General features: G+C 42.0%; 1 protein-coding gene across 1 annotated transcript; it reads right to left on the reverse strand.

Annotated features, from left to right (window-relative positions):
* Positions 1-3706: 3706 nt before the first annotated feature.
* Positions 3707-9824, reverse strand: IL22RA2 (interleukin 22 receptor subunit alpha 2). Its single transcript, XM_036381008.1, has 7 exons — positions 9768-9824; positions 9236-9354; positions 8084-8234; positions 7096-7274; positions 5675-5844; positions 5043-5221; positions 3707-3947 (listed from the first exon to the last, which is right to left on the reverse strand). The coding sequence occupies exons 2-6, from the start codon at positions 9297-9299 to the stop codon at positions 5066-5068; spliced, it is 720 nt and encodes a 239-aa protein (XP_036236901.1). The 5' UTR covers positions 9300-9354; positions 9768-9824; the 3' UTR covers positions 3707-3947; positions 5043-5065.
* Between the last annotated feature and the right edge of the window lie 4678 nt (positions 9825-14502).

Below are 14502 nucleotides of genomic sequence, written 5' to 3' on the forward strand. Positions count from 1 at the left end.
CAAAGAAGCAAAGGAGACTGTAACTTTCCTGATCATGAACACCAGTGTCATTTGTTTCCCTTCCCTTCTCTCCAGAAAGTACCCTTGTTTTGTGTCCTGTGTCCTTTGTCACAAACTTTTATTCAGGAGTTTGAGATTTCTTTCTTTTTTTTTTTTTTAAGACAGGTTTTACTGATTAGTATCTTTGATCCTTGTAGCAAACATTGGAATCCAGAGAAATCCCCACCTATTTATGATTAATTTCCTGCAGTCTGGAGTACTTGCTAATGTCTAACAGATCTGTGGCAAAAGCCAAATGTCATTTCACAACAGAACCCCACCCTGGGCCACAAAGTGGTTCTCAGCTGAGGTCAAGCCATGCAAGTGTGTAAGCCCTAGGTCCATATCTGATTAAAGCAGATGCACGGGAGGTGTGAATGGGACTGGCCAGATGCTGCACCATATGATAAACACTAAGGACCATGGCATCCTATAAAACTGGCCATTTATATGGTACAGCTGGCTGTGCATAATCTTCTCCTAATTTATAAGGCTGGAGCATCTGGTTCATTACTGTTGCTCTGTCAGCTTTTCTGGAGGCCTGTTCTTGAATTTCTGGTGGCTGAACATTGTTCTTTTGAGTGCTAGTGGAATGGGAAGTTAAATCCATTTATAGCAGGAGATCAGCTCTTATTCTCTCTGGCAGATCAGATATGTTCAAACAAAGTCATGGAAGACAGAAGGGTAGGCCCTTGTAGGATGGGTTCCACTTCGCAACAAAATCCAAAACTGCAAACTCTAAAAGAATAATATCTATTTCTCATTGGCAGGACCCTCAGATGAGGCCATTGTGACAGGCTGTGGCCGTCACTGCAGACATCCCTCAGCAATGTGGCCAGTGAGAGTTCACAGAATTGGACTCAAGTCCTGCTTTTGTTACTGCTTGATCTTTCCCTCCCAGTGCCATGGCCCTAGAAGTCAGCATTTCTCTCTTTCCTGAAACAGAAGCTGGCACTTGGTTAGAAAATACCTATTGTGTAAGTGACTAAAAAAACAAGAGATAAGTGTTCTCAGCTGGGTCTTGAAAACTTTTTGCAAGGAGGAGCCAAACCAACAATGTGAAAGCATCCTGAACTGAATGGTGTGCACATGCACAACCCCCTGTGCAGCTGTGTGCCAGCCTGGGCAGTTCCAGAGGTGTGGACCCACAGCAGATGGTTTGCTTGTGCCAGGAGGAGAAAGAGAAAGGAGGGCTAGAACTCATTCTTCCAGGTATTTCCAAACTGATCTGTCATCAGGGAAGTCCCAGTTACAGTTAAGAGAACTCTTTCTCCATTCCACCCTTGTGGAGTTGTAACCAGCAGTGCAGCATGCAGTCTAAGACACAGTAAGTTGGTTTTTGAAGTTACAGCATTACCAAATCTATCTAGAAGCTGTGAGTGCAGATCACTCAGCCTTAGGGGAGAAAAAAATACAGCACCAGTCATTCTATCAAACCCTTCTCCAGTAAAATTACATATCAGAACAGTGCTGAAAGAAAATTTGCATTTCAAATGGAAAGGGAAAATATGCTTTTGCAGAACATCATGGGGTTGGCAGTAATAAATCATGGTTCTGTCAGAATGGAAGTGGGTTCCTGCAACTCTTGCACTGCTTTCTGTAAGCCTGTGTTGTTGCTGAGGAAGTGAAATCTGGTTAGCCCACAACTTAGCACACAACTGTGTGCAAGACTTCTTCAGATCCTTTATTGCTTTTCCCAGCATTCATGCTTCAGATTTTTCATAATTTTATCAAATTGAGAAAATTTCAGGTTTCAAACGTCTTCACAGAGCCTTAACATGGCAGCTGCTCTATTTCTAGCTAGGTCTGAATGCTTCAGATATGCCTATAGATCTGCCTCTTCTTTTTTATCTCTCTCTCTCTCTTTTTTTTTTTTTTATGTTCTCTATAAAACAAACAACTTCTCTATAAAAGCTTTATCCTCAGCATCTGACATAGGTACAGTATCTGGAATTGTCAGAATCAGAATCTGTTCTCTGATAAAGTTTTATCTTTGTTTAATGATGGCGACATGAGCTGCCCGAAGGAAATAAATTAATTTCAGAAAGAACTTCAATTACTACAGATACTGTTTTCAGGGTGTGATAACCCACTGCTGAAATACCAGATAGACTATTTCTTAATTGTTTGCCTGGACAGTTTTTCTGGCCAGTTCAAGGCAGCAGGATCTCACACTTGTCTTGGCACCAGGTGTTGCACAGAGATTTAAAGGCTTGCTTCTCAAAAAAGTCCTACCTAAGTAAAGAAACTGTGGGATATGAGTGGGCAAAGCAACTGGAAGAATTGAGAGAGGAGCAAAAAGGGAAATGTGGTGAAAGAAACCTGTGGTTTTATGGACTAGGTGTGGGGATATGGCTGGATGTCTGCAAACCTAGTTGTTCAAAGATACCATGTATTATAATCAGGTGTGGAAATATTTATTATGTAACGACCTCTTTCATTCTGTTAAAGGCAAGAGTGACCAGCATTAACTTCCTTAAACACAGCCTCTTCCCAAATGCCTACTGCCATCATCCTGAAGCAGCTCTCAGCTCCGATGCCTCCAGGAGAGATGCTAGTGACAGACCATGAAAAATACTTTGAATTTGGCTTCAGAAAACTCAATGTCTGTTACTTAAACTGAATTGATCCACCTTTGTGTACTTGAATTAAGGGAAAAGTGGATAGTGATTAAGCAGCTGTGACCTCCATTTTTCCCAGGGCCTTCTTTGCCCTTTTGTGTCTGGACCAGTCTCACCTCCTCTAATTTAGTCTGCAATTACAGAACATAGTTAAGTACCAAGATTCTCATTACTTACAAACCTTGCAGATCTGCAAAAGCTATTTCACCTCTCCCTCCTGGCATGGCTTAGTGAGTCGCTACCCAGACCTTTCCCAAACAATTTTTTCCCTTGTATGATTAAGGGCTAAAATCATCAGAAATCCCAGGTAATGGTCAGCATACAGTCACCATTTACTATGAAATGGCTTAAATAGAGGTCACAGAATCACAGAATTCTTAGATCTGAAAGGGACCTCTGGAAGTCGTTAAGTCCATCCCCCCTGTTCAGGCAGGGCTACCTAGAGGTGACAAAGGAACATGTCCAAGTGGGTTAGAATGTCTCCAGAGAGGAAAACTCCATGACCTCCTTGGGCAGCCTGTTCCAGTGCTCTGCCACCCTCAATGTAAGGAAGCTTTCCCTCCTGCTGAGGTGAAAGTTCTTGTGTTTTAGCCTATGGCCTTTGCTCCTCATCCTGTCACTGGGCACCACTGACAACAGTCTGGCACCATCCTCATTCCCACAGCATTCTGGTTTATCAGCCACTCCCCACAGTTCTGCTTCAAACTTGCTGAGGGTCTCTTTCCTTTAACTGTCTTTCACTGAATGGAAGAGAGGATCTTTCCTGTTTTAGTTCACATTAATTCCTGGCTAATCATATACTAGTTTCACTGTCAGAAATATTATGTTGAGGGTCCTACGAAGACACTCTGAGGATGGAATTACTCCTGTATTGCACATTTCTTATTTTAAAGGAAGGACACCTTTTTAATTTTCAGTTTTAATCATGTAGAAAACATAAAATATCTGAAACTTCTATTTTATAGATAGTATTTTAATTTCAAGATGTAAAATACAAAACCCCTAGAAGCAATCTTAAGGATATTTCCACAAAGACTTTTTTAATGGTTTCATTTTTATATTACAAGTCTGTTACCTTGGAAAATGCAAATATATACCATAATGAATCGTAATATGGGACATACAAAGACTCCTTCATGTAGCATAAAAGGATTGTGATCAAATTATCAAATAATTTAATGCAGCAAAGTTTAGTTTAAGAAGTATCCAAGTATGTATTCCAGACATAGACAGCAGATGTTGATTTACAGCTGGACCTGTGATGGAAGGCATCTTCTGCCATTATCCCTGTAATGGGGAAGAGAAAGAGAATTGCTGCTGGCATGTGCATTTAAGCTCGGTGGTATTAAACTGAACTGACATTCAACACATGCCATTCACCTGCATCAGTCCTGTCCCTCTGCAAGTTGTTTGGAAGTCCAGCTCTAACCAGCTCTTTACAGTACAGGGCAGGCAAGGAAAAAATGCAGGAAAGTCCCCTAGAAAGTGACTCCCTCCTTAGCCTAAACTCACTGACCAAAACTCAAGAGAGACCAATGATATGTATCATATTATGAAGCAGAAGAAAGGAGAACTTCTATGGTTTTAGCGTACAGAACCGAGAAGAGAAGCCCAGGTTAAAACTGACACTTTTCTGGTTTTCCTCTGTTACCCCAAATCTGAGCTTGCTAAGGCCAATTCCAATGAAGTCACGTTTGGGTTAGGTCTTTGTACTCTCTGTTCCTTTGTACCTGCAAGGCAGGATTGATAGCAAATCTTTTGGCTAGGCATATGACATGTGAAAATAGCCTAGCGATTGATGTAAGTAAAAAAAACAGATTTTTCATATCAGCTGGTGGAGATAATTCTTGCATTTTGGCCCATGGGAACTCATGACATTTGATAACTGATTTCTTTTTAAAAACACTGCACTGAAGAGTGTCCATGAAAAGGGGACAGGCTCATTTTAGTTATTCCATCAGATCAATTCTTGAGCAGAAAAGGCTGGCAGAGCTTGCAGGAGAATTTCATGTTAATAAAGTTGGAGGTCACTCAGTTTTCTAGTTAATTATTACTTGACAGAAATGCATTTATGAAAGCCATGCTACGTATAACTATTTAACTATACTATGTACAGCTGTTTAAAGAAAGGGAAGAAGCAGATATTTCTGAGGCCAGTGCTAGCATGCAAATAATTATCTATCCCATTCCTATAATCATCTTGGCCTTACCATTCTTGCCTGGTGTGCATCTGAGATTATGTAAGTATTCCAGCTAATATTGTCGTGCGGGATGGCAGTTTCTATGACACACTTCTTTCTTTACTTTTGGAGAGTATCTGTCTTTGGTGAGGGGAAAGATCTTGACTTCCAGAGTCATCTCCAGTTTCAGACAGTGACTTACCTGTCTCAGAGGTGCCAGCCCTGTCACTGCAGCACGGTACATTGCCTGCTGCTGTAGGCACTGCTGTGGTCCAGCATTGGCATGTACATTTTAGCCACGATGCAGTAGCTGACTCCACGCCTCAAATCTTCTATTTTAATAACCTTGTCTTTCCCTTCATACACCAGGACCCTGTGTTGCTTCGTACAGAGTGGAGAAAGAAGAGCCAGTCAAGCACATTTCCCTAGCAAGTGTGTCTGACAGTACAGTTCAATGAGAACAGAGGATGCAGAACAGCACATGAACTTACACAGATCCAACCACATTAATAACTTATTTATGCTTTTTAAAGAAAATTCCCTTCCCTGCCCCCCCCCCCCAGATTCCTCTCCAGTACCAATGTACCAATTTTTTTAACTAGGTCATGGATTATGAAGTATTAAGTTGAGGGAAAATAATACAGGGAGGAATTACAAATCAATTCAATCAAATTCAATTCCTGAAAAATAAGCCTACTTTGTTTTCAAAGACTTGCACAGTCATTGCTGCTCTCACAATTCCAGAAGACTGTTTCAACAGCAAAACAAATATGGTGTGCCCACACTTTTCTGACTATTCAATGGTAAAGGGTTCATATCTGAATATACTCTTACCTCATCTAACAAGTTGTTAATTATGAAGACTTGATACAGCAGATCATAATAGTTTGTCATTGGTATTTTGCTGCCTCTCTTCCTTCTATAAGGAGAACGTGGAGCCTGGAGCTTTACTGTTATGGATTTGTTGCTATGAACCACAGTGACCATTGGAGGTCCTATCATAGCTATAGAAAAAAACCCAAAGATATAAACACAATTATAGGTTATGAATAATATTTCCAAGAATGCAATTTGAATCCTTTCAATAAATGCTCATGTTACCAACAATATATTATGCTGTATTTACTCCTCAAGTTACACCTTGTAAATTCTTTCTTCTTGGTGTTTATTGGGTTTGGTTATTGTTGTTTTGGAGGTGACATTTCCTGTGTTTGCAAATCTATCTTTGAGCCAAACTTTTTGAAATCCCTTAGAGCTGATGTTGCTATGTACTGACTGGTCAAGAAAAATTTCAAAATTGCCCTGATTTTCTTTTTCCCTCATATTTGTCTTTGTGCTTTCTGCACAAAACATCCATTTAAACCATTTCAGCTGTGCCAAGGATGCAGTTTATGTCATCACTTTCAAATATTTTGCAATTGGCTTGGTTAAACAGAGCTAAGACTTGAAGCCAGTGCCTGCATACATGTGTGAGCAGAACCAGCAGTGTGGGGACACGGGCAGCAGCTGCCACACGAATCTCTCCAGGAGGAGGAGGTGGCACAGGGCAAGATGTTCTGGTTTTGCTGCAAGGTACTTCTTTATGTCAAAGCTTGTGGTTTCATCTGTGCTCAAGGTAATTTGCACTTCGGGGCTGTGGAGTGACCCACACTGGCAATTTGATTTTGCATTAGCCAGTGAGGGAAAACAGGTTAATTCATGGTGAACTTACTGGTAGGTAGACTGCTATTGTTCATTGTGGGCAGTCCCCCATTTCTTACATACTGTGGCACTGTAATGACAGTGCTAACCAAAAGCTTTGCACATGTCCTTTCTGTGTCTTTTTCTGCAGTCGGGATAACACATAAATGCGAGAAGAATAGTGGCCACACACCACGCAGCTCTGTTCTCTCTTCTCCCCACAAAGAAAAATGCTTCCTTTTTTATTGTCTTGAGTCCTGTCGTTCCTGCAGCTCCAAAAATGCCTGAAAATTTTTTGTGTACTTCCATGCCCAGAGGAAGAGCTCAAATTAAAGGGATTTTTTTATCTTCTAGTTACTGGTAAATGGCTATTTAGCCATAATCACTTGGCATTCAAGTGTGTCGAGAATTACTCTGGCATAACGCTTCACCTGAGAGCTATTGACTCACTTCTTTACATATAGCTTTGTGGCTAGAAAAGGATAACTCATGTTTGCAAGTTGTGAGGAGAAATGATGTGTTCCATGCCATGGAAGACCAAATTCCTTCCAGGGGACACATGTGTTTGCACTTACTTTCTCGCCAAGGAGTGAATCTGCAGCTGAGGCTCCAGCTGGAATAGACACCAGCCAGGGCTGCTCTCACTCTGCTGTAGTAAGGCTCCTGGATGTCAGAGGTCTCATGTGTTAGGTCACAGACATGGCCTGAAATCCCCCAGCACTCGTCTTTGTTTTGCCATGTGCTCTGCCCATACCTATGGAGAAAGAGGAGGAAGGATGTAAACTTTAGGGATCACTGCTTGTGTCCAGGCAGATTCTCAGCCATCTGTTTTACTCTCGTGGCACAGACAAGCACCCTGCCATGGAAATTAACTGCCTTCAATTTGATAGCAGGGAAGGTTGATTTCATGGGTGTTTGGGAGCTACAGGTTTCTGTCTTTTCTGAAAGAAATCTAAAGCAGAGACAGGGTCACCAGCCCTGTCAGAAGCCACCTCTTAGCTGCCCCATGGGAGAGGTGGGCAAACTGTGGCTCAGCCAGTGTGCTCACTGATGGGCAGAATGCTGGATTTCACTAAACTGTTCCTCAAGGGCAATAATCATTTCAGGCACTCACCAGTGTGCCAGGGATGGGAGCAGACCCTCGAGACCAGCCCCTAATGTTGCCTCAATCTTTCCATGCAAGGCACCCTGAGACAGTGCTATGGGCAAGGTAGGCCACTGAGATACATTTAATGTTCTATTACAGAATAACTTCACCTACCCACACCTGCTTGAGGCAGGTAGCTGGACCCAGTGACTTTCAGAGGTCCCCTGCAAACTACATTTTCCTTCAAATCCTTGGTGCAATGAGGGTGCAGAGCATAGTGCTGGAGTTGTTTACTCCTTGCCTGCCTTGTGCTGCTTGACTGCACTTATGGGATTGGTAAGTGCAGAAACAACAGAGAGCTGGCAGCCAAGCAGGACATGGCTGTTGCCCAGGAATGAGAACCTCCTGCCACCTGAGAAATCATTTTATCCCCAGCAGGGCTGAGCCCCAGCCCAGTGGGAGGCACTGGTACTTACACTTTATACTGCACAAAGTAGAGCGCATCTCTGGCCTCTCTGGCCCAGCCAGGCTGCCAATGCAAAGTGGTGTTGAAATTTAACGAATGGAACTCTACCTTCTGTGGCTTAATCGAATCTTGCAGGTCTTGGTTTCCCAAAACTAAAAGCGCTGCAAATAAGAAGGAATGATAACATAAAGTGTTTGTCACAGACACACTCCTCCATACTGGAATCTGAGGGTATTGCTACAGACCATCTTGCTTCATGACTAGCAGACCACAGGGAAATTAAATCTCCTGGATCTCATATTCAAAACTTTCCAAGTCATGAAGACAAGCAGTTACAAAAGAAACACATTTAGAACTATGAAAAGAATACTTTTATGTGGTCTGGTGGGAGTTTTTGCTGTTTGTTTTGGGTTTGTTTGTTCATTCATTGTTATTTTGTTTTTGTTTTTCTTTTTTTTTTCTTTTATGTTGGTTTATTGGTATATTTTTCCTTAGTGAGTTTGCTGCTGTGAAAGATGCCCCATGATCATCCCAGGAAACAAACCCTTCAGATCTCTTAACAGAGTCTGCAGTGAGCATCCCCATCAATACTTAAAAGTCAAGTGCTCTTTCCTGCTTTACTCCACAACTCACCTTTAACCTGAAGAGATTATAGCTCTTTTAACTGTTACCACAGTCGTGTTTACAAGCTCCTGCCTAATAAACAACCACCTGAAATTCACTTCTTTTCTTGTCTGTAGCACTGGAAAAGCTGTCTGACAGTTTTCAAGATCATCTCTTTTCAAACTGCTATATAACTTATAACAGATTCAGTTAACAACCTCTCTGAATCATTCAAACCCTAATATTTTTGTGGGTTTTGCAACCCAGATGACAGCAGCTTTTAACCTGGCATAGCACAGAATCAGATAAGACTTGTACTGGCTGAACTAAAACTGGTAATACAGCCATGAAAAAATCTAATGGGTAACATGTTCATTTTATCTGCATTTCAGAACCTGGAATGATAAAATAACAAACTAATTTGAAAGTGACTAGCTATTGAAACCCACCAAAAGATACAGAGATTTCTTGACTCATCAAAAAAATTCAGTAACAAGCCCTGTCCTCCCACTCCCCCTTCCCTTCCCATACAGGAAAAGAGCAAAAAGCCCTTACTTACAAGTTGTCTCATCCTGAAGCAGGTGCATCAGTAAGCAGAGGAAGGAAAGCATGATCCTCCTCATGCTTAGGAGAGCAGCTCCATGACTGAAAAGCACCTCTCTTCCTCTTGGGCATGTCCTATGAGGAAGTAATTGTTAAGCATTCCAGAGTTCCCCTTTTTTTCAGTGGTTTCCAAATTCCCCGGTTTGGCTTTGGTTTAATTTAGCTGCAAAACATATGAGTAGCTCTAAATTAAACATGAGCAATTGTACTTTCTTGGCATCTGTGGTCATGCAGAGTTTGGAACTAATTATGAACCAAGCCATTATGAAAAAGGTCATTTCTTTAAGACACTAATTCCCAGATGATGTCTGCCAAAATTGCTTTATCCCATAAATTTGTCACAGAAGCCTTCTTGCTTGCCATGCTAAGATTTTTAATATTTTATTTATTTATTTATTTATTTATTTATTTATTTATTTATTTCCAGCTCACTAGTTGCTCAGAGCTGAAGAACACAAGAAATTTTACTCCAAAGATATAATACCTACCCATGGGATGTGCTTTGGGTTTGATGGACTGCCTCAGGGCCAAAAGCAAGAGCTGGAGTTTCCAGGTGTGCTGGTGGCAGGACATCATCTAGGGGGCTGTCACTGGAGGAATGAGGGGCTGTGAAATCACTTCTGGCTGCTGGGCAGCACATTCATCCCATGCTGGCTGCGGGGGAGATGCTGGGATGCTGGGGAAGTTGCAGGACTGACAGCCTCCAGACTGGGATTAGGAAGATAAGCCCAGCCCATAGGGCAAAGTGCCACTCTGGGTTGGACTTTCAGACTGCTCGGAATCGTATGCCCCAACTGGTGCAGGTGTGCTGCACACTGCCTGCACAAATATTGGCGTTTGTCAGTGTTCTCCTCTGCATCCTGCCCACCCAGTATGTCCATCCCTACAAGCTTGACCCCAGGGCTGGGGATGCTGGGGCTCTCCGGTGAAAAAATCTCACTTTGTTCTTGCAAATGCTTTAATGCCACATGCACGTCTGCCAGGTGGGAGAGGAGTTTTGTGCTCCTGGGATGTGTGGAAAGCTCAGACAATTCTGTTGCTGGTGGTGAACGCCGGGCTACTGCATAGGCTTGCCCCTCTCTCTTCCCTCCCTGAAAGCTCCCCGATGCTGACACCCACTGGTACTTCACTGCTCATGCATTAGTGCAACTAAGCAAAAGTCAGGATGCTTTCTCTTTCTGCAAACTCATGATGATAAGCAGGAGGAGAAAAATGCTAATTTTGTAAGACTTAGCACTGCCCTCTGGGACAGCTTTCACAAAAGGAGTAATGGATGTAAAGACTACCTGTCTACTAACAAATAATTGTCATGAAATCATCTTTACTTTGGGAAAACGTGGAAACAGAAGACTTGTCAGGTAAAAAAAAGTGCAAGTTCTGGTTCAAATAAACTTATTTAGAGGCCATCAGTTATATTGAACAAACTGAACAACATCTAGTCAAGAGGCTGATTTTGGTCAGATAGATGGGCACAGGGTCTCAGTTCAGCTATATCTCATTATACTAGCACCAAACCTGCCCCATATATAGTAAAATGCTAATTGTGTAGCTTTGAATAATGAATTAGTCAAACCAATTAAGGGAATTAAAGAACTGAGAAAAAATGAAAAAACAAAAAAACCACCAAAATGCAGGCAGAAGTAAAAAATTCTATCTCAGGCTGCAGATTATTTAAAAAATTAATAGTTTATTTACTTTAAATAGTTCCCCACGCCAAATTCAATTAGTATTTCATCATGTTATATGAGCTCAAGTACGGGAATAGGGAACTTTTACAAACCAATCACTAGACTGAAAAGTCATCAGCGTTTAGTCACAGGTCATGTATTTATTTACTTGAATTGTACACACCTTCCCATATCCCGAGAAGCAGCCCATTGCCAGGAGCTGAAGTGTGGACCTTTGTCAAAGTTCCCTTTGATGGTGGTTCCTCCTAGGAAAGCAGAGCTGAGGGCCAGCCTGCCAGCACCAGCGGGTTTTGCTCGGAAAAGGCTGCTGTGCGATGTGGTGAGAGAAATGCCTGTCACATGGGTGCTGGAAAACACCCAGGGTTTCCTGCGCACTGCACTCCGATAGTGCTTTATCTGCAGCCGAGCTGGCGTTCTGCAGTAATCGCTGACTCCTCGCACACTTTCTGCTGTCATTGAAACAGCCGCGGTTGCAGCAGCCGGCTATTAGCACCTGTGCTATTCATCGGCCTCAGCTGCCGCTTCAGTGCTTTGTGGGATACAAATCAGCACAGTCACAAGGAGCAGCTGCACACACACACACGTGCAGACATGTACATGTATGTCTGCAGTCTCACAGAATACCTATATAGTGTATGTACGGTGTATATACAGTGTATTTACAGTGTATATAGCACATTTCAAAATGTACACTATCAAGGAACACAGGATGATGCACGCTGCAATGCTGTTTAAAATACAAGAACTTCTATAAACATTATTAAGGGTACTCTGAACAGTACTTTATGAAGAAATGGAAAATTGAATTGTATTACTTGGCCCAGGAGAATCCACATAAGTAGTTATGCTGCTAGCTCATCCTAGCTTACACTGCAGCATCTTTCTGATCCAAACCACTGTGAAACAGCAGAACTGATATTTTTGTGACCCAACATAAAAAACCATGGGTATGAGAATTTTTTCCATTGCTGGAATAGAAACCTATCTGAATGCTGTGTAAACAGCTTGCTTTCTCTTGAGGATGCGTTATTGCTACACAGAGGTAAAAGTCAAGTATTTTTGCTGAAAGCTGCTTGACTCATTTCATTTGAAAGGACCAACTCCTTGTTACTCTTTTTTATTCTTGTGCCCTTGAAAGAGTTGTTTCCCATACATAAGAGGGGGAAATGTAACCTTCAAACTGCTACTGCAGCACAACCTTTGGTTTTTCAGATGCGAGTCTGATATTTGCAGTGGATGTGAGCGTGGGTTTTGCTTACATGCCTAGATGAGGATGTGGGAGGATGAAGAAAGCATACAGGGAATACTTCTAGTAACTGCCAAAGGCAAGGCAATTCTCTCTCATGTGTGGCATTTCACACAAAAATAAAAAAATGTGAGCAGTTCATGTTACTCTAATGACTATTCGCAATTGGAGCCACAGTTTTCGGTCTTTTCTAAACAGCCGGTGTGGACTCAGAGGAAAACCTGTCTTGGGAGAGGACTCTGGAGGTCATCCTGTCCAGCCTCAGCACAGGCATAGTGACAATTTTTTCCCACAGTTAACCAGCTTTAGCATGAATTTCCTCCTGCAAATCCTAGTGGGATTCCTCTGCTGCAATTTATGACAGATGCTTTTGTGCTTTACTGTGCTTTTACTTCAGATAAAAGTCTGCCATTTCTGCAGATGCTACAGTTTGCTGTAGTTGCTAATCAGATTTCTCCCGTGTGCCACCCCTCCTGGCTGAAGGGATCCAGCTCCCTCAGCTTCTTCTGGTGTGTCACATGCAACAGGACAGCCCTTTGCCAGCTCAGTGGGGACTGGAAAGTTAATCACTACACTGCATACAAAAATTAAAATGAAAGCAAAGAAAACCCCCACAGTCAGGCAGGAGGGACTTTTTGGATCTTCTTCCCTGCTCTGTAGGGAAGAGACATTGCATCACACAAGTTCTTACAGAGAAGTTTCTGAGGAAGCAACGCAGACTTTCACTGCACACTGTGTGCCTTCCCTGCTTCCTGCACACAAACCTCATCCTCACTGTTAAACAGCTTGGGCCAACATTTTAAAGATTGCAGTTAGAAATTCTAATGCTGTAGCTGCATCTACATAGGGAGACTTTTGACCATAATAAAGATGAAGATCTCCTGAAGGCTCAAAAGTAGTGAGTCATCATTTGCACATGCAGTATTTATTTAACCATGTGCAACACACTGAACTGACCGGGAAGTTAGTAACCAACACTAACATTCACTAGGAACTGAAATTAATACAAACCCCAAGATAGCTCCAAGTCTTTCATTTAAATGACAAGTTCCCTTAAAATTGTCTGGTTTTCTCACTTGAAAAGCCATAGAATTATATTTTTTCCACCACTAAGGAGCGCTGTAGCTTGTTTAAGCCCATTAAGACATACATTTTAGGTTGTGGATCCCTCACCAAATCATCTGCAGACAAAATCTACCAACTTGGAGACATGTGAAATTAATATTCCAGAATTTGTTGGTTTTTCTTAGGTAATCTTCATAGCACAGTAAAGGTGCAAAGTGCTCACTCTGCCAACAGAACCCACAGATAAAACTGGAGAGGTACAGCACAAACATTGCTCATGCTTTCTTGGTCCACCTACTAAAGTAAAGAAAGGCTCAGTTCTGGTAGTGCTAATGCTCTCTGACACACTGCCACCAGAGGCAACTACTATATTGGTAGAATATGACCCACACACTGATTTTTGTTGGTTTGGTGTTTTTTTTTTTGGGGGGGGGGTTTTTTTTTTTTTTTTTTTTTTTTTTTTTTTTGGCAGGGAGTGGTTTGAAGCCTCTGCATCTAATCACCAAGTCCAGACCACACCAGGCTGACTCAGCACATGGCACAAGAAGGGCAAGGGGTTGGCAGGCCTGCACTTGGGAAAAGACATGCAGAACTGTGATGTCTGCCTTCACATTCATCATTGAAAATTGGGCTGCAGAAGGAGCAAACACTTCTGGTAGCTACTTTGGACAATAAAACCTGGAAAGATGCAAGTTCCAGGAGTTTCCCTGGCCAAGGGAAAAAGAAATACAAGGAAGAAAAAAGAGAATCTGCCTTTCACTCATCTCTTCTGCAAGGAGAAATTTGCAAGCATCACACTTTCTAGCCTGTGGCTTAGTTCTGTGATTGTTTTTTGAATTCTCAGTATCATTCTCCATCATCCAAGAAATGCAAACTCTAGACCAAGAAGTCCAGTCTTAAAATGATCTTTACCACCACCGTCTCCAAATACCTCCTGTATTTGTATGTAAACTGTTTTACAAGCCTTTTTGTTTTCCTTAATAAATACAGTGTTGCAGATCCTGTGTGGATAGTCCCTAAGCATTCAGGAATCAGTGTTCTGAGCTTTTCAGGACAGGACCCTTCACACTTAACTGGTTTTCACACTTCTCAGAGGTGTTAGTTTCGAGTCTACTGCAACATGACTGTTTAACCAATAAGATCACTCTGTGATTCTTGAAGACAAAAAAGCTTTGTTCCATATTCGTCTTAAATGAAGTTTGGTGTATCTCTCTGTTTGCTAGT

This window comes from Molothrus ater, chromosome 3 (genome assembly GCF_012460135.2).
Source record: "Molothrus ater isolate BHLD 08-10-18 breed brown headed cowbird chromosome 3, BPBGC_Mater_1.1, whole genome shotgun sequence".
NCBI classification, from domain to species: Eukaryota; Metazoa; Chordata; class Aves; order Passeriformes; family Icteridae; genus Molothrus; species Molothrus ater.